We start from the raw sequence: 27,369 nt of genomic DNA on the forward strand, positions 1-27,369 counted from the left end.
TGTGTGTGTGTCAGAGTGAGATAGGTAGGCAGCGTGGCCTTGAGAGAATGATTACGTAACAAAGGTTGCAGAAGGTCTTGGCCACGTCCACATTCACATGCAGGTGCAGAAAACTCTGCATGCAGAGTGGCTGTTCTTCCTGACTTTCTTCTTTCTCTCTATGCCCAAGTCTTTTTTCATTTGCCAAACTAGAGCGAGTCTCTCTTTTTTCAGTGTTTTTCAAAAATTCTTTCTTGCATTCTTCTCTCCGACACCACCCCTCCATGCCGTGTGCTCTCTGTCCTCTCTCAGGCCTGCAGGTATTAACGGTGTGTTGTACACAGTCCCGCACTTGAGCAGTAAATTTGGAAATAAGACCGTGTCAGTCTTTAAGCCTGAATAAGGACTCCGTCTTGTCTCTGGCATGTTGCGTGTTTATGCCAGTGCCCTGCAAGGCGATTATCCTTCATTCACACCCTTTCAGAGGGCCTGCTTTAACTCTCCTGCTTTAACGAGGCGCCGTTTATATGCACGCAAACTCAGACGCACGAAACACACATTCGTGAATGCATACCAACTGATCTCAGTGGGTCGGTTTAGATTTCTGCCTCATTTATCACGACTGATTCAACTTATTATCTAATGACAGAACTGTGTTCCAAATTGCATACCTTTTTCAGAGTGTATATATAAATGTAAGAAATATGAACCAAATATCAGAATGAATATGGCCTAATAAATATATAGTCCATTGTTTGGACGGATACTTTTGCACCAACCTGTCCCATCATGCATCACAGAAGAGAGGGGAGGGGCTTGTTGTAGATATCAGACCAAAAAAAAAAAAAAAGACGTACCTATACTAAAAACGTACCAAAAACGTACCAATAACAGTCCATTCTCAAAAATGGAATTGTTATTGTACAGTGAATATTGTTAGGTTTTTTTTTTAACATCATTTCAATGCAATAAATGCAAAAAAACATGTTGAAACAGGACAAATCCATTCAAAAGTATGAATTAACACAAGAAATTGAATGCCTAATGGTGTGATACTGGCTGACGTTAACCCCGAAGTGGATTCATTTCGTATGACAGCACAGACTGAAGTGTGTTATTCCTTTTATTCGACGGCGATTTGCCAAGGATTACAATGTTTATTTTATTAATGAATGACATTTTGCTCTTTCTAACTGTTTATAGTTACGTTTAATGTTGTGGAATGTCTGCGAGACACGTTAGTTCCTGTTATCACGTACATTATTAACAGCTTCTCAGCAGCTTCTCCTGTATTCTCTGTCTTGAAATGAATGAGATGTCTCCTAACAGTAAACCTCACCATATCAATGATTATACACTTTTCTTTGTTACTCAACATCACATTTTTAAAATTCATTTATTATTAGTCTTAGATTCTGTGGAGTGTCCACCATAGAAGTTACTGTGAATACCAGTGGGAAGCTGTTACTGTAGAAATGAAACCAACAGAAAACATGATTTTGACCATTGACGTAAATTCTTGCAATGACATACATTTCCTATTAAAAAATTCATAGTAGTTACTGGAACAATATGCTTAAAAATTAATAACTGAACAATAAGGTGGGATTTTAAGGTGTTAAAGTGTTAAGGAAAAAAGGTCAAATCTAGTTAAAGTGTTAAGGAAAAAAGGTCAAATTTAGAGCCTCTTGAGCTTGATCCTTTGGGAAAGCTCTTAAAGATTCAGTGACTTCAAGAAGAAGTGTAGAACCCTTATCCAAAGAATGCATTTTTCTAAGAGTGTAGGGCTATTCTTCTTTACATTTATTTATATACATTTATTTATATACATTTACATACTAAATATAACCACAATCAAAAGAATAAGTAAGTAAGTAAGAAGTATGTACTAAAGGATGTTAGGTAGGAACTAATTAATTATGTAAATAAATATAGAAGGAAAGTAGGAAATATAAGAACCAAGTGCGTAAGTAACTAAGAAAGGATGGTACGAAGTACATACATAAGTAAGGAAGGAAGTAATTAAGGAAGTGAGTAAGGAAATGAGAAAATCTAAATATAAAAAAATATATCTGCAACTAAAACATCAGCTAACAATAGATACGCATACCAATATCAAAACCAGCAGTTGATTATATTTAATATAATATATAGTATATAACTTTAAGTATTAGGTTTGAAACACAGTACACGATTTGAGAAACGTCTCACAACAAATCTCTTCAGTGATCTGGGCCTCCAGGACTGGAGTAAGAATAGATTTGATCAATCTCTGCTGCCAAGATTTGGATGGAAAAGATATTCGTGATGAATAATAAGTATAGATTTCAGAATGAATAATGCATTGTAAGACTCATCACTCCCTTATGACTTGGCTTTTGTGTAAAGCAGCAATTGCCCTTGATAAACGTTGTATCAAGTTGGCTGCGAGAGAGAACTCTGTGCCATACAAACTGTCCAGTACCAGTAAAGAGCGCCTCATGTTTAGACAGCTGCTGTTGTGCGAGAACTCAGGGGCAGTAACACAATCTTAGAGCAGGATTTGTGGACTGACACAAAGAAGTGGCTACATTTTCCTCCCAAATCAGTCAGGTGATGAGGTGACAGGGGAGGCACTGAGAACACACAAACACACATTGACAGAAATGTGCCTATGCATGCAAATTCAACAAGGTTGGGTGGTAGGTCTATGGTGTTTTTGCCGTAGATGTTGCCTCTGTAGTTTATGTGAAAACATTTAATGCACTCTCTGACAATGCAGTTTGTCTACTTTTTGTCATATGAACTAACTGACGATGTTCCTTTTCCATTCTAGATTAAATGAAAGCAGACTTCCTGAAGTCTCATCTACATAGTCCATATGATTGAGCAATGCAGCAGCCGTGAGCAGCATAGCAACTGTGTTTGTGGTTAAATAAAGGTAGGATTAACATTTGTACACGTAATTGTAACATTAGTACACTAATTGTAACATTAGTACACCTAATTGTAATATTAGTACACTAATCTGTAATATTAGTGCACTTACTTTTAATACTAGTACACTTAATTGTAACATTAGTACACTTAATTGTAACATTAGTACACTTAATTGTAATATTAGTACACTTAATTGTAATATTAGTACAATTAATTGTAACATTAGTACACTTAATTGTAATATTAGTACACTTAATCGTAATATTAGTACACTTAATTGTAACATTAGTACACTTAATTGTAATATTAGTGCACTTAATTGTAACATTAGTACACTTAATTGTAATATTAGTACACTTAATCGTAATATTAGTACACTTAATTGTAACATTAGTACACTTAATTGTAATATTAGTACACTTAATTGTAACATTAGTACACTTAATTGTAATATTAGTGCACTTAATTGTAACATTAGTACACTAATCTGTAATATTAGTGCACTTAGTTTAATACTAGTACACTTAATTGTAACATTAGTACACTTAATTGTAACATTAGTACACTTAATTGTAATATTAGTGCACTTAATTGTAACATTAGTACACTTAATTGTAACATTAGTACACTTAATTGTAACATTAGTACACTTAATTGTAATATTAGTGCACTTAATTGTAACATTAGTACACTAATCTGTAATATTAGTGCACTTAGTTTAATACTAGTACACTTAATTGTAACATTAGTACACTTAATTGTAACATTAGTACACTTAATTGTAATATTAGTGCACTTAATTGTAACATTAGTACACTAATCTGTAATATTAGTGCACTTAGTTTAATACTAGTACACTTAATTGTAACATTAGTACACTTAATCGTAACATTAGCACACTTAATTGTAACATTAGCACACTTAATTGTAACATTAGTACACTAATCTTTAATATTAGTACACTTAATTGTAAAATGAGTACATTTAATTGTTAGCACTCATAAATCAGAGCTGCATATGATGTGATTTTAAAGTAGGTCAAAGATGAAAAAATACACTGCCATACAGTAGAACAGCAATATTTAGTATTTAAACAAAAATTCATAATTATTAACAGAATGAAAACTCACTCAACCAATCTTCAGTAAGAGTTTACATCAGTAATATTACATAATTATTTAGTTTGAAGGATATAAATATTAATCATTAACAACATAATATTAATAATATAATTATACCATGGCACTGTTGAATGCTCGATTCTGATTGGTCAGAAGATATAGATTAGTAACCTCTTCATGCTGATAACATGGGGGGCGGGGGATAGAGGCTAGTGAGGGAATGACTGTTTAAAATGCTGTAACAGTGTTAACAGGAACTAACTTGTTTTACAAACATTCCACAATATTACATGTAGTTATAAATGGATAAAAAGTATGACACCATTCTTTAATTAATTTTAATATTTTGCATAGCTAATGTTATGCCTTCACAATGATCTCTTATACTGAAAAGTATTTGATTAAGCTGAATTTCTATTAAGCAGTTATTTCTGTTGAAATAAAAAAATAAAAACATTCATAGTATAAACCCACATAATTAATTCATATTACTTGCAATGTTTCTGCTTTGTAATCCTTTTCCTATTTGCCGCAGGTATAACCTGTTTAAGACAAACAAATAAAAAAGATCCAATTCTTCTCCATATCTGAAGGTCTGATGTTCATGTCAATTAGTGTAATGTCTGTTTACTTGCCTTGTTTGACCCAGTCCTCTATATCTGTCTCTCCAAAAGATGTCGGCGGCTGAAAATGGAGTCGGAGGGCCAAGCAGAGAGAAAACCTATAAAAAGGTAAATGTCTCTGAGGGAGCTGTTAAACTACTGTATTCATCCCTATGGGCAGTATTAAAGGAAGTGGTGCATATGCTAATAAATATTTATTCTTTTAGGCTGAGGAACCCAATGACAGTAAGCCATAACTTTTTTGCGATACATTAAACTTTAAAATTTTAACCCCTTAAACTCCCAGGAGTTATTATTGGCTCCTCACTTTACATATCGTTCTTATTAAAGTCCCTGCATTTACTGAATAATTCATAGTAGTTACTGAATAATAAGCTTTAATAAGCAGTGGTGCATAATAAGCTGAGACTTTAAGGGGTTAATAAGTGATAAACGTATACTCGCTTGACCAAAGGACATTATTTATTTAAGCCTGGACCTCAATGTTTTAGTTTAGGGTTGAGGGTTCCTTCCATTCATTCAAGTCACTTTTTTTCAGAATAGTTTCAGAAAATTGCAAAACTGGCCAAAGAAGTTATATTTTAAGAACCTAGAAGCTGAAACTCACATTAGAGAATGTGGGTATTGACAAACGGAATATATTTCATCACAAAATATTGGAGCCAATCATATTGAAGTATGCAAATGACCTCCATTGGTTTACTGGAGACGTGGATGTATGTTGAGGGCGGATTTATAGAACTGATTTTTGGAGAACTGCCACAATAATTGAATAATTGAATAAAGCAACTTTATTCAATATAGAAAAAGTTGAAAAAAAGTTTTTGGGTGACTTTAAGGAAGAGGAAGTGACATGCAGTAGTAGGAGGGTGCTGGAAGACTATGTGGCCCTCTGTGAATACCACGAAGGTATATTGTGAAACAGAATTGGTTATCAGTGTCATTTGCTGGAAATACTGTCTCAGCACCACTACAGAGATCAGATAACTGTAATACAATGTGTAAAATGTCCACTCGCCAAAATCGTGGCGTCAACAGAGGTCCATTCAGTCTTGTTTCCAGGATAGATGCCATTAGCCTTTCCCTCCCTTCACTTGTTATGGTTGACGTACTTTGCTCAATGAACCTTCACTTCTGTTGCAACATTACGGAAAGTAACAATGCAAGTGAACCAAAACATGAAGTCTTGGCAGTCTTCTAATGTTGTTTATGTGTGTATGTTTGACCAGACATCATCATCGGCTATTAAAGGAGCCATCCAGTTGGGCATTGGTTACACTGTAGGGAACTTGACCTCAAAACCTGACCGAGATGTTCTCATGCAGGATTTTTATGTGGTGGAGAGCGTGTTTCTGCCCAGGTAAGCTCCAATTAGATTTTAAAAATATCTCATGTTAGCTCAAAATGGATAAAATGTACCTGAGCACTACTTTTCCATCGTTCTATCACTCTCTGCTTTTTGGGTTTAATTCCTTCTTATGACCAGAGGTGAGAAGCAGCTCTGTTTCGCTTGAGATTTTTTTTTTTTACTCACATTTCAAAAGAAAATGTCTTCTTTTTACTGACTACACTTTCAAAAACAACACCACTGCAGTTCTCTGTAATCAAATATTTGTAGAGTCATAAGGTAACTTTTTAGCATCAGTGAGCTTCAAAGAGTTGATCTAAATTCCTAACAAATCTAAACTTTAACAGATATGACAGCAAGACTGAGACCTAATACCCGTTACTGTAATTTATCTGTTCCTATGTACACTTAGCTAGCTAGCTATTAGCATTCTGCTAGATTGTATCTTCACAGGTGTTATCATGCTAGCTAAAATTTGAGAAATTAGCAGTAATGCTGTTGTTAGTTAGCCTTAGCTAATGTTTTCCTTGGTGAATATCTTGAGTTATTATCACACTAGCTAACATTTGAGAGATTAGCAATAAAGGTGTTATAGCCTTAGCTGATGTTTTCACATTATCCCGTATTCCTTGGTTCCTTGGTGACAGAGCCGCTAATGTACCACCAGTTGCTAAGGTCAGTGTGTAATTTGAGGCAGCCATCTTTCTCTTTTGTGAATTTTTCTTGTAGTTTTACTTTTGTACTTTAAGTTAATATAAGCAGTTATACTTTTCTACTTTAACTTGCGTCAAGAATTTGAAGCTGTTCTTTAGATGAGTAATTGCACTTTCACTTGAGTAAACAATTTAGGGACTTTTTACTTCCATCTTGCACAATGCAGCCAGTGTTGACTGTGTTTGTCCCAGAATAAGGATATGTTTTATCCTTATGTATATTGTTCATTGAAGCTTGCGCTGTATAATATTTCCTCATTTAGATGAGATCAGGCAGTCTTTCTGACTTAAAAGTCTGACTTTTTAGGACCTCCACTTTTCCAACCTTTTCAGGTTGCAAACAGCCTTCTGTGTAGATATGTATTAAAATCATCCATTGTTGTGGCATTGCCAGGTGATTTGTCTCCATAACGCGTTGGTGAGTTGCGCAAACAACTAAAGTAAATGATTCCCTGAAATCAAAAACAAGTTGGAAGGATTTCATATTCCTCTGGCTACAAGAGATAAAACAGCAAAGCTCCAACTCCAGCGCACTGGCAGTCATATTTACACCTCCTGCCAAGCATCCTTGGCATCTCACTGCACTTTCGTGTGCTAATGCGCAAAATGACAACTCCTGACACCCTTAAGAGCACTTAATGTGAAAGCATGATGGATACAGTATCGAGTGTCCCACCTAGCAGGCATGCATTAAGACTCTAAATATAAAGTGAGTTGGATTTTTTTATTGATAAGAGCTTATCTTTTCACTCACCCTTTTTAGTCCTGTTTGATTTTTGGTGTTTTTACGGTTTATTGAGGCCTTTCCCACTCAGTAACTTTTTCCAAGCCACTCAGGTCCCATGGTTTGCATGTATTCCGGTTAAACCCTGTCTCATTTTGTGCAGCACTGGCGTGGCAGTAATTCAGGACTAGGACCTCCTTGGCCTCGGGGATCATTTGCAGTACTCTGTGTCATGGATTGCGATGCATATTTGCCTCTGTTGTGTCACATTCCAAACAAGGACTTTGTGAATGGAGGCTGAAAAGAGATCAAATGACCTCTTAGTCCTCAGGGATACAGTATCGTTTTGCCTGGGAACTTTCACTCTCTATTTCAGACCAAAGAAGCATTTTTGTTAGATACTGTTTTTTTTCTCAGAGGATAGGCATTACTCCGAATTTGTGAAAGCTCTCCTTTTATGCAGACCTAAGTGTATGGCTAAAACATAGCTGTTCTGGATATCATGTGTCGTTATCACTAATTAAAGGAATACTCTAGCATTTTTCAACCTAATCTTTATTCACTACATATGTAGTGTATGTGCAATTATCATGGCCAAAAAGATGGACATGTTTCCCTCTACTGAGAAAAGAACAGAAAACCAACTGACTCAAAATTTACTTATAATGTAAGTCTAAGAGCAGGTGTTGAAGCATTTTAATAAATGTATAAAACATGTGACTATATAAACTACAACCATGAGTAATCTTATCTAAAAAATAGTCTCATCTCTGAAAGGATGAATTCCAGAAATATAGAGTATACAGAGGTTTAGAGCTTAAATTATGAATTTGTTTGACTGGCGTACCAACATGACTGACCAACTCACGAGACCAAAGATATGCGCTTAAAGGGTTGTCTTTATGATGTGAATTTCGAGTAAGTTAGTTCATCTTCTTTTCTTGAGACAGTGAAATGTATTGAAGTCTTTTCTGCAGTAATTATCTGTTTATTACACATGCAATGGATAGAGATTAAAGAAAGAAGAACACTGGAGTATTCCTTTAAGTAACTGACTATATATTGTTACAGCAAAAATATATATATGAGTTTATGTTTTACTTATCTTGTCACAGCGAGGGGAGCAACCTGACTCCAGCGCACCACTACCCTGACTTCCGATTCAAAACATATGCCCCGTTGGCCTTCCGGTACTTCCGAGAGCTGTTTGGAATCAAGCCAGATGACTACCTGGTAAGTATTAATCAGCGTTATATTGCCTGTTTCCCCAAAAGAGACAATTTGTTATATTGGAGGATGAACAGTACCTTATTACAGGCCTAAACTAGGTGTCTGGCTAATGATTAACTATAATAAAGCCTCTTGCTACCGGTTATCCCTCAGGTTAAGGCTCTTAACCTCTTAACCTATCTCGGTTAAGGCTCTTAACGGGCAGCCTGCTTACTAAGGGATTATGAAATAATGACTAATGACCAGTTTTTTTCCTGATTATGTAGCGCATCAGGACTTCGTTCACACTGCTCATTGATTTGGTCAGTGTGTTTTAGAAGTTTATTTAGTACAGTGAACTGTGGTTGATGAAGCTGTGCACTGGTCCAGATGGGATTTCAGCATCTGCAGTGCCTCTGCAGTAACCCTGCTGGTAGTGTTGGCATTTCAGTTTCAAGGCACTGCATTTGTGTATGTATGAGTTATCGAGAATCTTCTTTTAGGTGTGTATGCTCTATACACACAGACACGAACGTGCAAACTATGTGGGTGTGTATGTGCATGCGTGTAAGTGCTCATGTCAGTGTGCAAATATGTAGGTGTGTACCTGTTTGTGTGTGTGTGTGTGTGTGTGTGCTTGACAGAGCACTAACGTTAATTTGGTGATCGTCTTGCTTGCTCAGTGGAGTATAATCAGGCAGTAATTAGCCTCAGGGCACAGAAGAGGCTCTCAAAAGCATGTCATTCATCGTTTCACGCTTCCTTCATCTCATCTTTAATGAAGTGTAGTCACAAACCTACACTTCTTTACCTCTCTTTATGTGCCATAATGGAAAGAGGTCACTTTGGGCCTCTGGTTGTCAGTGTTATGTAATAATGATTATATCAGTAAGACGCGGACATTCTGTGAACAGAGCGTCCACTGAGGCCTAGAGACAGGACATTAAAATTCCTGGATGCGTTAACATTTTCACCCTGTCATCATTCATAGCGTTTTTCCATCTTTATGCATTTGTTTATAGAAATTTACAATGCATTTGAGTGGATAGACAGAAAATGAGGGGGCACAGAGGTGAAGTAACAAGAGGAGGAAAGAACTAAGTGTGAAAGAGAAGGACAAAACATTAATAAAGAAAAGGATGCAGCATGCTATATTGATTCTCCTACTATGTCAACTTTATATGCATTTACGGTGAAGAGAACATGATGTCCTGGCTCACAGTTTGATGCATACTGAGAAAAGAACGGAAAACCTGTTTACTTGAAACTCACTTGTAATTCAAATTCAAAGGGCAGTTGTTGGGGCAAAAGTTTAAACTCTTAAGGCTCTTCAAAACTTTTCAGAATTTCTTTTGGGGGGGTTAAGCTCGAAAAATGGACAACAAAGTGAAAAAATGAGTCTGGTTACTAAGTGCTTATAAGGAGATTTGCAAAATGTTGAATAAAAATATTTCATTACTGAGATTTTTTTGCTGCAATATAATTAAAACAATGGCTGTTTTATGGGCATCACTAGTACAGGATGTGACGTCGAATATAATGCAAACAACCTCCTCATCACTTAGTTAAACCAATCTTTATTTCATGTTTATTACTGATAATGATTAATCTAGATAGTAAGCTAGGCTTGTTAGTTACTTGATACTAGCTAAATACTAGAAAAAAGGGTTGTTCTTGTTACAGTGTGTGCATTACGATACATTAACAGCATTTGGCAGACACATTTATCCAGAGCGACTTACATTTATACAACTGAGCAGTTGAGGGTTAAGGGCCTTGCTCAAGGGCCCAGCAGTGGCAGCAGGGCTTGGACAGTACTGGGATTTGAACTCAGGGCCTCCCGATCAGTCCAGTGTTTTAACCACTGAGCTACCACCATGAGGGTCAATTTCTTTCAATATCTGCACAAAATACACTCTGGGTGGTGCTTTTTTGGTCACATTCACTCCTAGGAAAGTTACAGATTTGATTCACGGATATCGTGGACTGAACAATTTATGAAAGCATTCTAAAAAATACACATTTGAGATCAACTTGTTTATTGACTCCCTCAATAACTGCCCTTAGACTTTCTTTATACGTTTAGAGTAAGCAGGTTTTCAGTTCTTTTCAGTAAGCAGGTTAACAGTACAGAAAAACTGTTAAAATTGTTAATTGTTGTCCATGAGAGATTAGATTGAAAAGCACCAGAATATTCCTTTAAGCGTGCACACACACGTGCACACACACACACGCACGCACACACACACACACACACACACACACACATACACACATACATTGACTTGCAGCAGGTCCAAATGCAAATGTCTTTGTGTTTGTGCTCCAGGCATAACCTCACTGCTCATTTTCATTAACCAGACACTGTGCATGTGTTTCTCTCTCTCTCTCTCTCTCTCTCTCTCTCTCTCTCTCTCTCTCTCTGTCTGTGTGTGTGTGTGTATGTGCATGGAGATTGTGGTATAAAGTTTGTTCAGGAGTTTCATTAACCAGACATTGTGTTTATGGGTGGCAGTGTTCTGGAGTTGGTTCAGTTTTTCATTCTCCTCATCACAACATCATGCTTTTGTGCGGTGCTCTCTACCATCTCGACACAACACCACACAAAACAACACCACACAGCACAACACCCCACAAAATGGCACAAAACAAAAATCTCATTCAATAATTCCATTATACAATCTTTACTTAAACATTTGACTTTCAGCTCCCATCACACAAACTGACCTTTCAGTGACCTAGTCAAATGAGCCTGTGTTTGCAATACTGTGTGATTGAGGATTGAAATGTAGATGTCTGCCTGTCTGTAACCCATATAAAACCCACATTATGTCCCAAAACTTGTGGTTTTGTCACCTGTTTCCAAGTGGGTGAGGTTTGACAGGTTTGTTGTTACACATAGCGAGATGAGATATTTGAAATGCGATATTCTGTCTGTCTTCTCTTTGTCTGGACTTCCTGGTTTTGTTGTCTTAAATTTGAAAGGTTACAGTATTTACATTTATAGCATTTAGCCGACTTCCTTATCCAAAGCAACTCACGGAAGTGATTTGTAGAGAGGAATAATAGAGGTGTAACAATCAGAGGATTTATCCATATCTTCCTTGTACACTATATGGCCGAAAGCTTGTGAACACATGACCATCACACTCATATGTGCTTTTTGAACATCCCATTCCAGATTTAGTCCCTCTTTGCTGTTAATGAATATTACTGTAATTGCTGTTACTGAATACTATAATGAATTCAGAAATGACTCTGATGCTCATAGTCATAAGTTGCTCGTAAGCTCATAAGTTCCTGGTTACACGATTGCACTTTGTGACTATATATTATACAGTTATAGAAGTGAAATTATTTACAATCACACTATTCAGTGTCACCCAGATGAGGATGGGTTCCCTTTTGAGTGGTTCCTATCAATGTTTCTTCCTCATATCGTCTCAGGGGGGTTTTCCTTGCCATCGTCGCCTCTGGCTTGCTCATTAGGGATAAATTTATACATTTAAAATTTATATCCGGACTTTATATATTTCTGTAAAGCTGCTTTGTGAGAGTCCATTGTTAAATTCTAATTACCTCCATTTTCTGGGAAGGCTTTCCACTAGATTTTGGAATGTGACTGTGGGGATTTGCCCATTCAGCCACAAGTGCATTGATGTTGGTTGAAGAGGCCTGGGGCACCATTCCCATTTTGGCCATATAATGTATCTTGAGGGTTGGTGTGTCCAGTCAAGTCGTGCTTGAGGCTTGAATGGGACATGGCACAGAGCAGGTTTTGATACAATATGAATGTGACTGCATATTCCCTTCCTCTCATACAGTACTCGATCTGCAAGGAGCCCCTGATCGAGCTGTCCAACCCCGGGGCCAGTGGCTCGCTCTTCTACCTGACCAGCGATGATGAGTTCATCATCAAAACCTTGCAACACAAGGAGGCTGAGTTTCTGCAGAAACTGCTGCCAGGCTATTACATGGTGAGTCCCAGTCATTTCTCAGAGCTCTACTCATTCCTTCACTCCACACAGGTTTCCCTGCTTTCCTCTTCCCCTCTCAGCTCCTAATAAGGGCTCGGTGAGTGAACGCTGTAAGGACATGCCTCCGACAAAACAACACTGGGGCTTGTGGAGGACAGTGAGTTCATCACAACCACAAGATTGGACCCCTTTTAGAAATATAACTCCATTGTTTTTTAAGGGAATGTTCTGTGCAATGCATTCTTTTGACTTGCAAACACAATGTTTGAGTAATCTATGTGCAAACTGTATATATTGTGTTATGATTTTGTCATTTACCTCACTAGTAAAGGAACTACTCACAGTGGTTAAGGCAGGAAGAAGCTACAGCATGTGCATGCATCTGCATCCTTGCTAAATTACATGTGACTATAAATGGTTAAACATATAATTTGTCATTCATTAATAAATGAAAATTGTGATCAACTGGACATACTGATATTGGGAAATAATCAACTTCATGGTGGTAACAGTAATTCTGCTTGGCATCAGGCTACATCATGAATACTATAATGTAATGTAATGTAAAATACCACCCCACCTATGATTACTTTCCTATAACAGCACACCCTGTTTATTCTGTACTTAAATGGTCGAGCAAGCATTACACTGAACACTCAGTCTTAACTTTATCATACTAATGGGAAACTAGGCTCTTATTTAATATGTACTTAATATGTGAAATTATTGCATTTGGACTTGTTTTGGACATGAACTTGTTTTGAGTTTGTCAGCTGATCCAAATTAACCACGATTTCATTAACCATACACAATCTGATTCTCTTTCTTATGTTCCTCTATTTGCGCAGAACCTCAACCAGAACCCCAGGACACTCTTGCCAAAGTTCTATGGTCTCTACTGCATGCAGTCGGGTGGAATGAACATCCGCGTGGTGGTTATGAACAATGTCTTACCCCGCTCGTTAAAAATGCACTACAAATATGACCTCAAAGGTTCCACGTACAAGAGGCGGGCCTCTCGGAAAGAACGTGAGAAGTCCTGTCCCACTTACAAAGATCTGGACTTTCAGGACATGCATGAAGGCCTGTACTTTGACACAGAGACCTATAACGCTTTGATGAAGACCCTTCAGCGTGACTGTCGGGTAAGTTCTCACTACTACTCTGTTTACAACAGAACCTAGTTTCAGTTTGTAGGAGATACAGTATCACCAGGACTAGTAGAACCACCCTGGTAGAATCAGCCTTCTTCAAGCAGGTTATTGGTCTTTTCAGAATCATAATCATGAAAATTAGGCACTGATTCAGTGAGGGGTTACGCGGAACTTGGAATTCTGTCATAAAGGTTAGGCGTCGATTAAATGAAATCCAGTGTCAGTCACTAATCACTGTTATTGCTACTGATTGTGTTCAACAGGAGTTGAACCAAATGCTGTGTGTCCTCTTCCAAAGGTAGTTACAATCTTAAGTTCAGACCCCATATTAAGGCTTATATAATGATTATGTGCTGACTTGCATGTGTAATGTATTTCATAATAATAATGCTGATGCAGGGTGCAGCTTCTTATTTTATTAGCTTTTGTTACCGTGTGGTAAGAGGCAAATCTGACCTAGAAACCCAGATCTGAAAAAATGTTGTGTAACTTTAGTTTTTCCGATGAACTTTTTAGGGAGGTAGATCTTGAAGATAATGTTTAGTCTCATCGTCTTTCCTTGTTCCAGGTGTGAAAACAATGAGGATTTTATTTTTACTTGGTATGTAATAACTCTTTAATGGCAGACTGCCCAGATTGTGTTTACAAAAAGCGCCTTAGGCCAATATTTTTAACTGAAAACTGTATTTATTTGGTCAATTTTTAACCTGTGACAGATTCACAGTCTCTGAGTGCTTGCTAGCAGGTGTATTTATGTGTTGGTTTCACTAAAAGCCTATTTCAGTCTCTTACATCTCTCACAAGTTTAATTGACAGCAACTACATACTAACTCGTCTCTATTTAGTGGTAATGCCTTTAATAAACTTGGATTTATGGACTGTCTCATATAGAATAACACAGTTAACCTGTTTTTTCTGCATACATAATGATACTGGATAGACGATCACTGTATTAAATTCACATTGCTCTATTTAAAATATAGAGATTTTCTTAGTATTTCTGAGAAACAAATTCAGGGACCATTTATGACAAAATCCACAGTTTTCAACCATGATTAGAGGAGAGGCCTAACTTTTAGCTGCAGACCTAGCATGCAAAGCTAGCTATTTAAGTTTACCATAGCTATTGTTAATGATTTAAAAATATATTTAATATACCAAAATTATATCAAAGTAACGATTTAGTAATTTTTGTGTTAGACTTTGACAGAAAATGCAAGTCAAGATAAATGCTAAAATGCTACTCTGAGCTAGTTTGCTAGCGTTTGATTAGCCTGGCTAATGAGCTAAATCTTGGCTGTTCTGATATTTTTTGACAATGTTGGCTACTGTTATATAAATCAGCAAGAATATGATAACTCAAATTGACTTATAGTGAAATTTCTGTCATGTACACCTGTAACAAATGTGAGCTGAACTAGCTGATTAGCCATTATTGATGGCAGGAGGACATGGGTTGTTTTCAAAGAATATATTTATGTATATTCATAGGTCTTGGCATATTTAGTGAAGGTAAAGTGTAGTGTATAGCTATTTATAGGTCATTTAAATTTAGTTTATTGTATATTACAAAACATAATAAACAATTGTTCAATCTATCTAAATTGTTTGCCTTAAAAATGACATGTTTAGAGGCACTTTAAAGCTTGGTAGAATGAAAGTCATCAGTGTTACATCAGTGTCTCCATGAGGTGACATATCATGGTGAATAATCTGCTTTTGTTTAAACAGCTGTAGAGAAGTAAATGAAAGTGAAAGGAAGCAGAAGAATATCTGTTTGTAAAATGAAATGTATTTGTCCCAAACACTGAATGAGAAACTTCTGATTCAAAAGTTTGTTTGTCATCCATATGCGTGATACTTATTTCCAAGAACAATGTCACTCCCTTTTTATTTCCTTGAGGCAGTAAGATGGTGTCTGCCCTGCCGGTATATTAAAACGAAAATAGTTTCATGCACATTAGTTGGTTAATGTGCAACATATTGCAGCATAGAGTCAAGAAAAAACTGGCTTGGATTTGTAAAACTTAACATTTTCAAAAGCAGCTGTACCCCAAAGCTGAGATCTTGTAGTGATAAGATAAATGATTCATATAGACCTCTTCTGAAAGTCACTGAGGCTTATTGGCAGATTCTGAGTGGGCTGAGGAGCGGAACTATTTGTTCACTTAGGAGAGATAGGGTTCGGGACATGATGACAGTCCATGTTCCTTAATTATCTGATTAGGGAATGTTCTGATCATGGCCAAAACAAGGCATCCAAAACAGCAAAGGCAGTGCTTGAAAATTCTTCACTGTTACATTCCTTTCTATTTTAGACCTTCAGACCTTTGACGTCATACATGATGCAATTTTTTCCATTAGATAACATAGCCAAAACAACGCTTAGAGATAGAGCAATATTTTCTGTTTGGGGCTGGGTAATTGCTTTATTGGTGTTATATTTATGAACCTTTGGCCTTTGACCCTTGTGATGACCGTTCCCACTTTTTCAATTCACACAAATGCTTTTTAGATACTAGTTTGGTTTGTTGACGTGTTTATTTTGCCCTTCATACATGTGGACTGAGCTGATAATTTGACAGTTATTACAGTTATTATATATATATATATATATATATATATATATATATATATATATATATATATATATATGTGTGTGTGTGTGTATATATATATTTACTTTGTACCTCACTGAACTTGAATAATACAAAGGGAAACAATTTGCTTCACTAATATTTCCTGATTTTCTTATATCAAAAAAAATTTTAATTTATCAATATGCCTTAAATCAGTTTAATGAGTAATTGAATGTTTTCTTGTTAATCCTTTCAAAACCATTCACAATTTTATGACCTTAACCTGCTAAACACTGAGGACTGGAGGTCCAGACTTACATTTTTCTCTTGCATAACCTTTTCCTATTAGTTTTGCTGTAGGTACTGAATAATTCATAATAGATACTGAATATGCTTTAACCAAATAATAAACTGTGTGACTCCTTGGATAATATGACAAGCAGTTTGTCAGACTTGTTATCTGACTCATTATAGTGCTTTATAAAGCCTAATGAAGTGACTTCTAATACTGCAGGATTTCACAATATAATCGCGTAACTGATTGAATTGCCTCAATATGTGGCATCATTTTGTGTAACAAAGCAACTGTTTTGGGTGATCATTTTTCTTTGGCTGATTTGTGAATCTGCTTTTCATGAAGTTGTGGCCATGGTCCAGAAAAGTCCTCCACCTCTTGTTTATTTACCAAAAAACAGGTTTTAAAGCATTTCCTTTCTGAAGGCATAATGGACCATGCCTGTCCTGTTAGTCTCTGCAAGTTCCACCTATAATGATCAGTTTCTCTGAAGCCCCCAGTATTTCACTTTTCTTGGTAAAACAATTTTTTTTTTTGCTCTCTGTCTGTCCTGCCTGGCCAGGAAGGCGCTAACAGGATCAGCACTAATGCGAGTCACAAGGAGGAGAAGCATAACTTCCATGGTCTCAACGAATGTGGGCACTTGTTCTTGTGAATATGTGATGAAAGAGGGGTTAGGCTCAAGGTGACTGTAATTCCAGCTGCAATGAAAAACACAGATTTATTATAATGTACCCATTCTAATACTTTATTGTTTCTATAGTAACAGCTTATTCACAGGGACTTGTATGACAGACAATCACATAATATAAGCCTAGGAATAAATGAAAAAACACATTATTTGATGAATAAAAATGTATAAACATTGATAGGGTAAAACGTTCTATAAGGAGTTGTTTATTTAACATTTATGAAAGGAGTGTCTAGAGTCAATGCTTTGTAACACTCAGTTTCCCAACACAGTAGAATGTTCGGGTCAGAGGAGTTTGCGATTTCTCTGTAACATGACAAGCTGCATTTTTTTGTCTTATTGACATCAAGAGAAAGAAAGAGGGAGTGGTATGGGAATGACTGCTTAATAGCTGCTATAACATAAGCGCTAAAAGAAACTAACTTGTCTCATGGACTTTCCACAACATTAAATGTAACTGTAAACTGATAAAAGGTACTAGTCATTCTTTAATTAATAAAAATATAATTGCTGGCAGATTCCTGTGGTATAAAATAACACTTTATTGATCCCAAGGGGAAATTAGAGAAAGAGGACATTTTGGACATGCTGTTGTTGGAAATTATTCAGCAATTATCAATTATCAATAGTCAGTCCAACTAATGGATTACACCACCCTGTCATTGGTTATTTTACTATTACTGCATGCCTTGTTGTGTTTTATTCTGTACTGTTACTGAATAACATGCTTTGAGATGAATAACTGAATGATTTCTTATGATTTCCATTGATTTCCCTCTAGATGAGGACTTGCTAACAGTATGTCGCTTGCTATCATATTTTACAGCTGAAAAACATGGCATTGTAAATCATACACACAATAAACATTCTTAGCCCCAGTGTTAACACCCAAATATTCATACAAACAGATAATCGTTACAGCCCACAGCCATGTTTCCCATGGTGCTATACATCTCTTTTTCACAGTACTGTAACAGCATGATTATCACAACACTTGGTGTGGCAGTTAAGAGGAACTGTGTTGCTTTCAGGAACTTTCAGCCAAGAATCGTTCTTGTGTAAGCACTGGAAGGTCACACACTCTCTAGTTCTCATTGTTATGCTTTCCTGTGAGCTGTGAGGTGATGTGTTGCAGAAGTGTGCTCTAAGCAGAAATCATGCTGGGTCCCTGAGTAAGCATGTCACACTCCTACTCCCAGAAAGCTTCACTGCCACATCCATTTTTTTTTAAACAAAATGAATGCATTGTGAAAGTAGTTTCTGAATGAACTGTTTTTGCTGTATGTACCCTAAACTTGGTGGAAATTCTCTTTTTACATGCATGCTATTTGTAATCTGAGCTAAACGTATGTGCATATGAAGAGAAACATTATTTATTGTCAGTGTTACAATGGCAATGACAATCATTTGAGTCCTGCCATTGTGTAACAAGTAGTTAACATTAGTAACATGTTAGCTTAGTTTTAATGACAACCATGTGAGTGCTGTCAACATATAACAAGTAGTAGTAATCCAGGCTTCTTGTATTACTATCTAGTACAACCAAGTACCGTCTGCTTCACAGAAAGAGGAAATATGATTTACATAGCAGATAACCAGTCACTGATGTATTCCCATACACTGTAAGCAAACATGCAAGGTTACTTTGTTTACACACACACCAACTCCTTCAAGCAAAACATTTTAATTACTTTTTCATTCCTTACCTTTGTATGGAACAGTCATTGTGTCCCAGTGTTCAAAAGTATGTTTTCCTACTGGAAACCAGCACACAGAAGTGCTAAGAGCCAACAGATTGTAGCCTTTAACATTCTGAAGCTTGTGGCTAGAAAAGTGTACAAAAAAATATCAGATGCTCTTTGTGGCTGGAGTGTCTAAGGCAGAAACTATATCACAAGTAGCTAATGTTAGTTCAGCATCTTAGCTTGGTTTTCAGTGACAAGTCGTGTTTCAGTCGTGTGAGAATGTGACTAGTAGCTATAACATAGGTTTAGCATGTTAGCTTAGTTTTTAGTGATAATCATGTGAATCAGACAATAATAAGTATATAACATGGAATAAGTAAATAACATTAGTATGGCTTACTAGCCAAGTTTTCACTGACAATTTCACGAGTCCTGTCAGAGTTTCACAAGTAGATAACATTACTATAGTGTGTTAGCTCAGTTTTCAATGACATCTGTATAATTCCTGTCAGAGTGTAACAAGTAATTGTTAGGAATTTGAGATACAACTATTCCACTCAGTGACTGCCTGAATACAGAACTCTGGGAAGAAAACACACAGTAACTCATGTTGGTTCAGCATGTTAGGTCAATTTCCATTGACAGTCATGTGAATCCTGTCAGACTGTAACAAGTGGCTAACATTCATTTAACATGTTAGCTGGTTTTCAGTGACAATTACATGAGTCCTGTTAGAGTTTAACCAGTGGCTAACATTTGTTTAGCATGTTAGCTGGTTTTCAGTGACAATTACATGAGTCCTGTCAGAGTTTTAACCAGTGGCTAACATTCATTTAACATGTTAGCTGGTTTTCAGTGACAATTACATGAGTCCTGTTAGAGTTTAACCAGTGGCTAACATTCGTTTAGCATGTTAGCTGGTTTTCAGTGACAATTACATGAGTCCTGTTAGAGTTTAACCAGTGGCTAACATTCATTTAGCATGTTAGCTGAGTTTGCAGTGACATTTACATGAGTCCTGTCAGAGTATAACCAGTGACTAACACTCGTTTAGCATGTTAGCTTGGTTTTCAGTGACAACCTTAAAATGCCTGTCAGAGAGTAACATGTAACTCATGTTGTTTCAGCATGTTAGCTCTGTTTTCACTGATAATCCTGTGAGTCCTGTCAGTGTTTAACCAGTGACTAACATTCATTTAGCATGTTAGCTTGGTTTTCACTGACAACCTTAAAATGCCTGCCAGAGAGTAACACGTAACTCACATTGTTTCAGCATGTTAGCTCTGTTTTCACTGACAATCCTGTGAGTCCTGTCAGAGTTTAACAAGTAGCTAACATTAATTCAGCAAGTTAGCTTAGCTGTCAGTGACAATTATATGAGTCAAAATGTAACATGTAGCAATTTAGTTCAGGCTTTCACTACACCATTTATTATTATTATTATTCTTTTTTTACAGCCACTGTGTTTTTACAGAATTTTACACAATTCTTCTATTTATTGTATTATTAAAATGATTTTGCACCTTGTGTGATCAGATAGAGAATGTATTCGGTTTGGCTTGAACCTATTTACTCCTCTGATTTTGTAAACATTAAGTTGATTGAGCTATTAATCAAATTATTTACTGATAATTAAGCTACATCTAAACATATCTACTGTCTTTGATAGAGCCTTGATGCTGAACATGCATGAATTTATCAGTCACATGCAATATGCTCCAGCATAAATGCAGTCTCTCTCACTGTGTCACACATGCTATTGCGTTCTCCCATACACACTTTCTAGGTAGTGTACGTATGTGTGTGGTGTTAAGTATAGAGAATATAAATAATGCTTTATGGTGCATGGCTAGCAGGAGTGCTTGCTGCTGTCAGAGTGTCTTTGACATAAGGGGAATAATAGCCACTTTATTGTTGATTATCTCTGAACATGCTAAGCTTATTCCCTCTCTCACCGAATAAGAAGGGATAATACAATAATACATTATTATTTCTATAGTAACAGCTCATTCACAGGGACTGGTATGGTGGACACACTGCATAGTCTAATAATAAAAAACAAAAAACACATTATTTGACAAATAAAAATGTCTAATCATTAATAGAGTAAAGTGTTCTATAGGTTGTTTATTTAACATTTATGGAAAGAGTGTCTAGAGTCAATGCTTTGTAACAGTCAGTTTCCCAACACAGTAGAATCTTCCGGTCAGAGCAGTTTGCGATTTCTCTGTAACATGAAAAGCTGCATTTTTTTTCTATGAGGTGATGTTTACTTAACATTTATGTTAGAGGTAAAGTGCGTTTTCTGACACGGGAAAGTCAGGATGGAGGGCTTTGTTTTCCCTGTGACATGACAAGCTGTGTTTTTTGTTGTGAACAAAGAGAGGTTGTTGAGAGGAACAAGTGTTTATAACTGCTATAACTTAAGTGATAAGAGAAATCAGTTTGTTTTGCGACTGTTCCACAACATTAAATTTAACCTTAAATGGATAAAAAGTATGATGTGTTATTCATTAATAAAGAAAAGATCTTATCGCAATGAATCATTGTTTAATTAAAAAAACAAAAACAAACAAACAAAAAAAAACAGAAGCTTTGACCAGAACATTTTGGGAACCCAAGCTCTGAAAGCTGAGAAAATCTTTGAACAGTCAGGATGTGATCTTACTGAGCTGCAGTGACAGCATCACAGGTGTTTTTGTGTTGGATCTGACTTTAAGTGCAAACTGACAGGTGTATTTATGCATACATTTTGCACGAAAAGCCTAATTCATTCTTACACCTGCGAGTTGAATTGACAGTAACCACATAGCAACCGACCACTGTTTAATGGCAATGTCAATAATGGATTTGGATTTATGGCCTTAGGTAGAATAGTACAAATATCCTTGCCTTAATCTTTAGCAAATAAAATGAAGTATTATTAATATAAAGACCTGACACACACCCTCGTTGGAGGCTCATGGCCACCACGGACGGAATGCAAAGCAGCATGGGCCTATTCAAAAGACCGGAACAAGGAGGCCATGCAAAGCAGATGTTAGCCTTGTTCACCAGAATCCTACATCTAGTATTTCTCAATTCGTAGTGCAGTGGAAAACATAGAGTGTGTACCCACTGTTACTCCAAATTAAGTGGTCATTTTTTTAAATTGGGTGCTGGCCACAAGCCATTCTCTGCCTATAGTGCGTCACATACAGAAAACATAGGAAGTGGCTTCGGTTGGTGAAACCAATCAATGAGTGTTGCAAAACAGCTGGTTTTGTAAATTTTCACACAGCTGCATGACTACACAAAATCTCCAGCATGCACTAATGGTAGAGGTGTCTTAAAAATCTAATACACTTATACTGGTGGTCCTGCTTTAGATTATGTCTCTAATATGTAGTTACACATAAACTGTACAGAGAACTATACTGTAACCACTCAGAGGGTTTGCGTTGTTATAGATATAAGTACACAAGTGTGTCTTGACAATTGGGGATGTAACTCGATATGAGTAGATTATTTGGAAATGAACACACAATGCGTCCTAAACGAATACAGATACAGATAGGAATAAAAGGTGCACTCTTAAGTATTTTTTAATTAGTTATAATAAAAAAATTGTTATATTAGTATTTAATTATTTTTTAGGAAGCTTGCCAGAAAGGTTCAAAGGGCATCTGGTTGAACACAGAGGTGTGCATCAAGACTGGGAACAAAAAAGTTTTATTACATTAGGTTAGGCATTACTGCATGATGCATTTGCAGCATTCATTCATCTATCTTAAACTTTTATATTAAACTTCTTAGTTTGAAGTTTAATGGGCTAGTTTGTTTAGATTTTTGGAAATAGAACCAACTAAATCTGTTTGAAATAAAAATAAAATAGCTGCACAAGCAGGATTAAAAGCAGTCCTCCAAAATTCTCTACTTGACAAAAATTAGGAACTCGAGTGATGTAGCTGAGGTTGAGGAACTGTTAGAGCCAGAATTCACAGAACATGCTGACATTCCTGGCATTTCTACCTCTGGCTTTTTTTTTCTGGGGATTTCCAGTGTTTCCAAGGAGATAGGATTCAATATTTAATGCAAAAAAAACATTTGGAGTTTTGGCTACACCCACTTTGGGTGTAAATGCAAATGTAAAACCTTGAGGCATTAAGGTGTGGTGTAGCTTTGGGCCACAGATAATTGCACTTGCTTTATCTTTTATAGTAGCGTAATTGCTTTAGATAGACCTGAACTATCAGCAGTGTTGATGTTCCCGTCACACAGGTAACTGCATTACTAGTGTTTCCGTGATGGTGGATTGTGCACTGTAATTATTTGCTCATTTATTTCCTCAGTTTACCTCCACTGAGTCATTTATGCAGGCGCACCTTGCGGTTTTCCCTACACGTGATAACTATTTCTTCAACATGGTGTGCCTAAAGGAGTTTTTCCTGGTCCCTATTACTGATTTTGAGTTTTAATATATTGTACATACCTATATGACATCTTAAGGTTCCAGACAATTTAATGATTGGACAAAAAAATAAAGCTGTGTCAAAGCTGTGCTCTTCATGGATTTTTGTTCCCTTAGCAGGATTATATAAAACTATAAATGTGAAAAGCTTTACAGCGAGAGTGCTTTAGTCAGGAAGGAGGTCAGTGTGTTCTCTTTATTAATACATAACTCAGACCAAATAAACAGACGTCATATGCTTTGTATCTCAGTGTCTTTGAGCCGGATATTCATATCCAGAAACAAACCTAGCGCACTCTTAGTGCGTACACAGTGAGCATGGCCTCGTTTGACCCCAGATGTACAGCTAGGAAATGTCTTGCCTTCCTGGCTGGCTGTTTTAGTTTTTCTCTCCCCTCAGTTTATGCTGATCTCACTGCTGAGAAACACACGTTTGACGTCCTCAGCATATTATTTTAGCCATGACAGAGTGCCCCTCGTGGCTGCCTCTTCCAGGATACTGAGTGGCTGCTTCTTCCAGAAAATTGAGTGGCTGCTTAATGTATTGCGACTTTTGTGGATTCTTATGTGTTTACTGCCAAATGAGGTCTGATATCATAGACCTACATCTGGTCCTGTGTGTTGTTTATTAGTATTAATTAGTCAAGGGGCATCGTGGTGAACATATGTGTGTGCGCATGTGTGTACAGGTGTTGGAGAGCTTTAAGATTATGGATTACAGTTTGCTCCTGGGCGTACACGTGCTAGATACACAGAACCACAGAGATGCAGATGGAAGTGGGGGAGACGGCAGGCGTCCTGTAGGACAGAGGGTCCTCTACTCCACTGCCATGGAGTCCATCCAGGGGGGTGGCAAGGCGGCGGAGGCCATAACCACAGACGACACGTGAGTTGCTGTTGTAAAAGTCTCTGAAAAGACACTACACAGATATACCAAACTTAACTTACTTATATCATAGACTGAGGCACTCAGGAAAGCAGTCTACAAAAATGTGTTTCTCATAACTGCACTTAGCTTTCCATTATAAGTGAGTTTTGATTAACCAGGTTTCCTGGGCATTTCCTAGACTATCACAGTTACATTTGTAAGTGTTTAGCTCTGCCCACTTGCCACAGTCATGTCATGTCATATATCTTGCTATAAATATTAAGTTATGTGTCATTATGACGTATGACAGTTTCCTTTATAAACCTCATAAACCACTCTTACTAGAGTGGAAAGTCATGAAGTCACATTTATTTTTAAACTTGTTTTTCTCACAATTTCAAACAATGTCACATGCTCATTCCTATCCCTTTCTCAAAATGTTAATAATTGTTGGATTTTTTGATAGATTGTACACTGAAAATGGCATAAAGAAACCAATTGTTATGACAGCACATGGTATTTTCTTGACTAACAATAAATAAATGACATTCTAACACATTTTTCAGGTAAATGTCTTTCTCTGACGATTGTGTTCATGGTGAAATGAACATTTTAATTCTAATATCATCCAAAGACTAGGTATATAGTTTATAAAATATGCGAATATGTGCATATTTAATTAGATCAGGCCTCATTTGCCTAAGAAACTCACTTGGTCTGAAAATCTTGATTTAGATATCAACTGTTTTAGAAAAAAAATACCCTATTCATCTGTGGTATCTTGCCTTAAGTGTTTTAACAATAATCAGTAGAAATTAAAACATATCGATATATTGTTTGTTTCTGCAGAATGGGAGGCATCCCAGCCAGAACCAACAGGGGCGAGAAGCTGCTGATTTTTCTGGGCATAATCGACATCCTGCAGTCATACAGGTAGGACACAGTGTCCTGTGCTGCACTCTAACACTGTCTGCCTGTTTCACAGCCAAAATCAGCCAAAACAGCACTGAACCAAATTACAATGAATAAAAAAAAGCACAGTATGTCCTGTAGGAAAATATAATGAATATGTGAAAGCCTCTGCAGTAGGAATAATCGCAACACACTGCTATATTCAAGGCTTTCATTGGAATGAGTAAAACATTATAGTGTGTTCCTCACATGTACCCTATAGCTATACTTACTCTATTCCAAGTCCTCAGAAGATTTGGATTGGTTGACTGATATATAATGTACTATGTTACAGTACATTCTACCACAGCACTGTTGTAGGTGTTGATTAATTTTCCATAACAGCAGCTCTGACAATATTTCCAGCTGTAAGGTCTATATTAATGGGCTTGTTCTAATACATTATGGTTTCTATAGCTACATCTCACACAGGGACTTGTAAGGTGGATACAAAAGCAAAAAACATGTAATTGTTGATATGGTGAAGTTTTCTGTGTGGAGACATTTATTTAACACTTTTGGAAGGACTCTCCAGTCAGAGGTCAGAGGCAAAAACATAACGTTACTTTCTCTTACATGGGAGAGTCATATTAACTTAAAGAGAGTGAGAAAAAAGGGAAGCTGGTGAGGGAACGGCTGTTTATAGCTGATATAACAGAAGCAATAACAGGAACTTGTTTAGCGGACATCCACTACATTAGATGTAACTACAAATGGATAAAAAGTATGATGCGTTCTTCTTTAATAATAACAAATTGTAATAGTAACTGCTAAGTTACTGTGGTATGAGAGGAATAAAACACTAATAAAACATGCTGTTATTGGAAAATGTTCAGCTTCAGAGTTGTAACAGTAAATGTTTCATGTCAGGCCACATCACACCACTCTGTTGTTGATTATCTTCCTATAACAGCACACCCCATTGTGTTTTATTCCTTACGTGACAGTGACTCAGTATTTACCCAATGGGTGTATGCAGCTCAGAAAGAAGTGCTTGTTTTTCTAATATTTTACATAAGCGCTTTCTGTGCCAAAAGAAAATCTCTCTGCTCTTTTTCCACTAAGGTTTATCAAGAAGCTGGAGCACTCTTGGAAAGCGCTTGTCTATGATGGTGTAAGTTGATAGATTGCAGATCAGCCTGTCTTTTTGAACATTCTCATTCATGCTGTATTATGAAATCAGCCGTGCTGATCAAATCTCTCTCCTTTTCATATCTGTAGGATACGGTGTCTGTCCACAGGCCAAGCTTCTATGCAAACAGGTTTCTCAAATTCATGAGCACCAGAGTCTTCCGGAAAATTCAGAGTGAGTGTCTGGGGAGTGTTTCTGTAGAATTTCTGTAGCACCTGCCCAATTTTAGAGCTGTGTCATTCACATTTAAAAATAGCATCACTATAACATCACTGCATTATGACATTCCTCAAATATTACACTTGCTCATAATTTACATGAATATGCACCTGAAGTGTCAACAACACATGCAAATGATTCTGTTTTGGAATTATATAAATAGCAGTGAACCCTTTCAGTCTTTCTGCAGAGAATAAAGTTGTCAGAAGGAAGTTAAAACAAAAAATACTTACATTTTCACTTTTTATTAGTGTAATGTGGATTTTGAATATGACTGGTGGCCTGGAAAAACCCTTCACATGGTGAAATTTTGACATTTTCTAAACTTCTAAATTTAGTTCTGAAAACCGAAATTTGTCACATGTCGCTGTGGCTGAATTCTGATAAACAGCTAAAAAAGACAAAAAAAAATGTTTTTGGATAAAATTGGGTTTATCTGCCATAACATACATTACACTGACACCTAAGTTTAGAAAAATGAGAAATACATTCCACCAGAAGGGCAATATCAGTAAACCCTAGCAGCCAATTTCTTATAAAACTGCGCATATTGATTGTTTCGTATTGAAGGACAAAGCTTGATCACACAAAATGTGTTGATTTGATTTAGGTTTTATTTTTTTAGAACATTTTTTCTTTATTATTGAAAGAACCTTCACTTTACAGAATTTCCATACATATCCTAATGCTTTTGCATGGTACTGTTTCTTAAACAGTGATACTTCCACTCAC

At 36.6% G+C, this 27,369-nt stretch overlaps 1 protein-coding gene across 4 annotated transcripts in view; it reads left to right on the plus strand.

Moving 5' to 3' along the window:
- Positions 1-27,369, plus strand: part of pip5k1bb (phosphatidylinositol-4-phosphate 5-kinase, type I, beta b) — a 48,812-nt gene that overhangs the window by 14,422 nt on the left and 7,021 nt on the right. For 2 of the 4 annotated variants that reach the window (XM_053236221.1, XM_053236220.1), the window contains 11 exons: positions 2,795-2,899; positions 4,694-4,750; positions 4,849-4,867; positions 5,872-6,002; positions 8,543-8,660; positions 12,461-12,613; positions 13,462-13,758; positions 24,157-24,353; positions 25,185-25,268; positions 26,352-26,400; positions 26,508-26,592. In XM_053236221.1, the coding sequence (XP_053092196.1) occupies positions 4,710-4,750; positions 4,849-4,867; positions 5,872-6,002; positions 8,543-8,660; positions 12,461-12,613; positions 13,462-13,758; positions 24,157-24,353; positions 25,185-25,268; positions 26,352-26,400; positions 26,508-26,592 (1,174 nt within the window). In that variant the 5' untranslated portion in view covers positions 2,795-2,899; positions 4,694-4,709. The remainder of the gene's footprint in view (positions 1-2,794; positions 2,900-4,693; positions 4,751-4,848; positions 4,868-5,871; positions 6,003-8,542; positions 8,661-12,460; positions 12,614-13,461; positions 13,759-24,156; positions 24,354-25,184; positions 25,269-26,351; positions 26,401-26,507; positions 26,593-27,369) is intronic. The other 2 variants (XM_053236222.1, XM_026928011.3) reach the window with 1 other exon arrangement.

The sequence above is a fragment of the Pangasianodon hypophthalmus genome, chromosome 8 (genome assembly GCF_027358585.1).
Source record: "Pangasianodon hypophthalmus isolate fPanHyp1 chromosome 8, fPanHyp1.pri, whole genome shotgun sequence".
Classification (NCBI taxonomy): Eukaryota; Metazoa; Chordata; class Actinopteri; order Siluriformes; family Pangasiidae; genus Pangasianodon; species Pangasianodon hypophthalmus.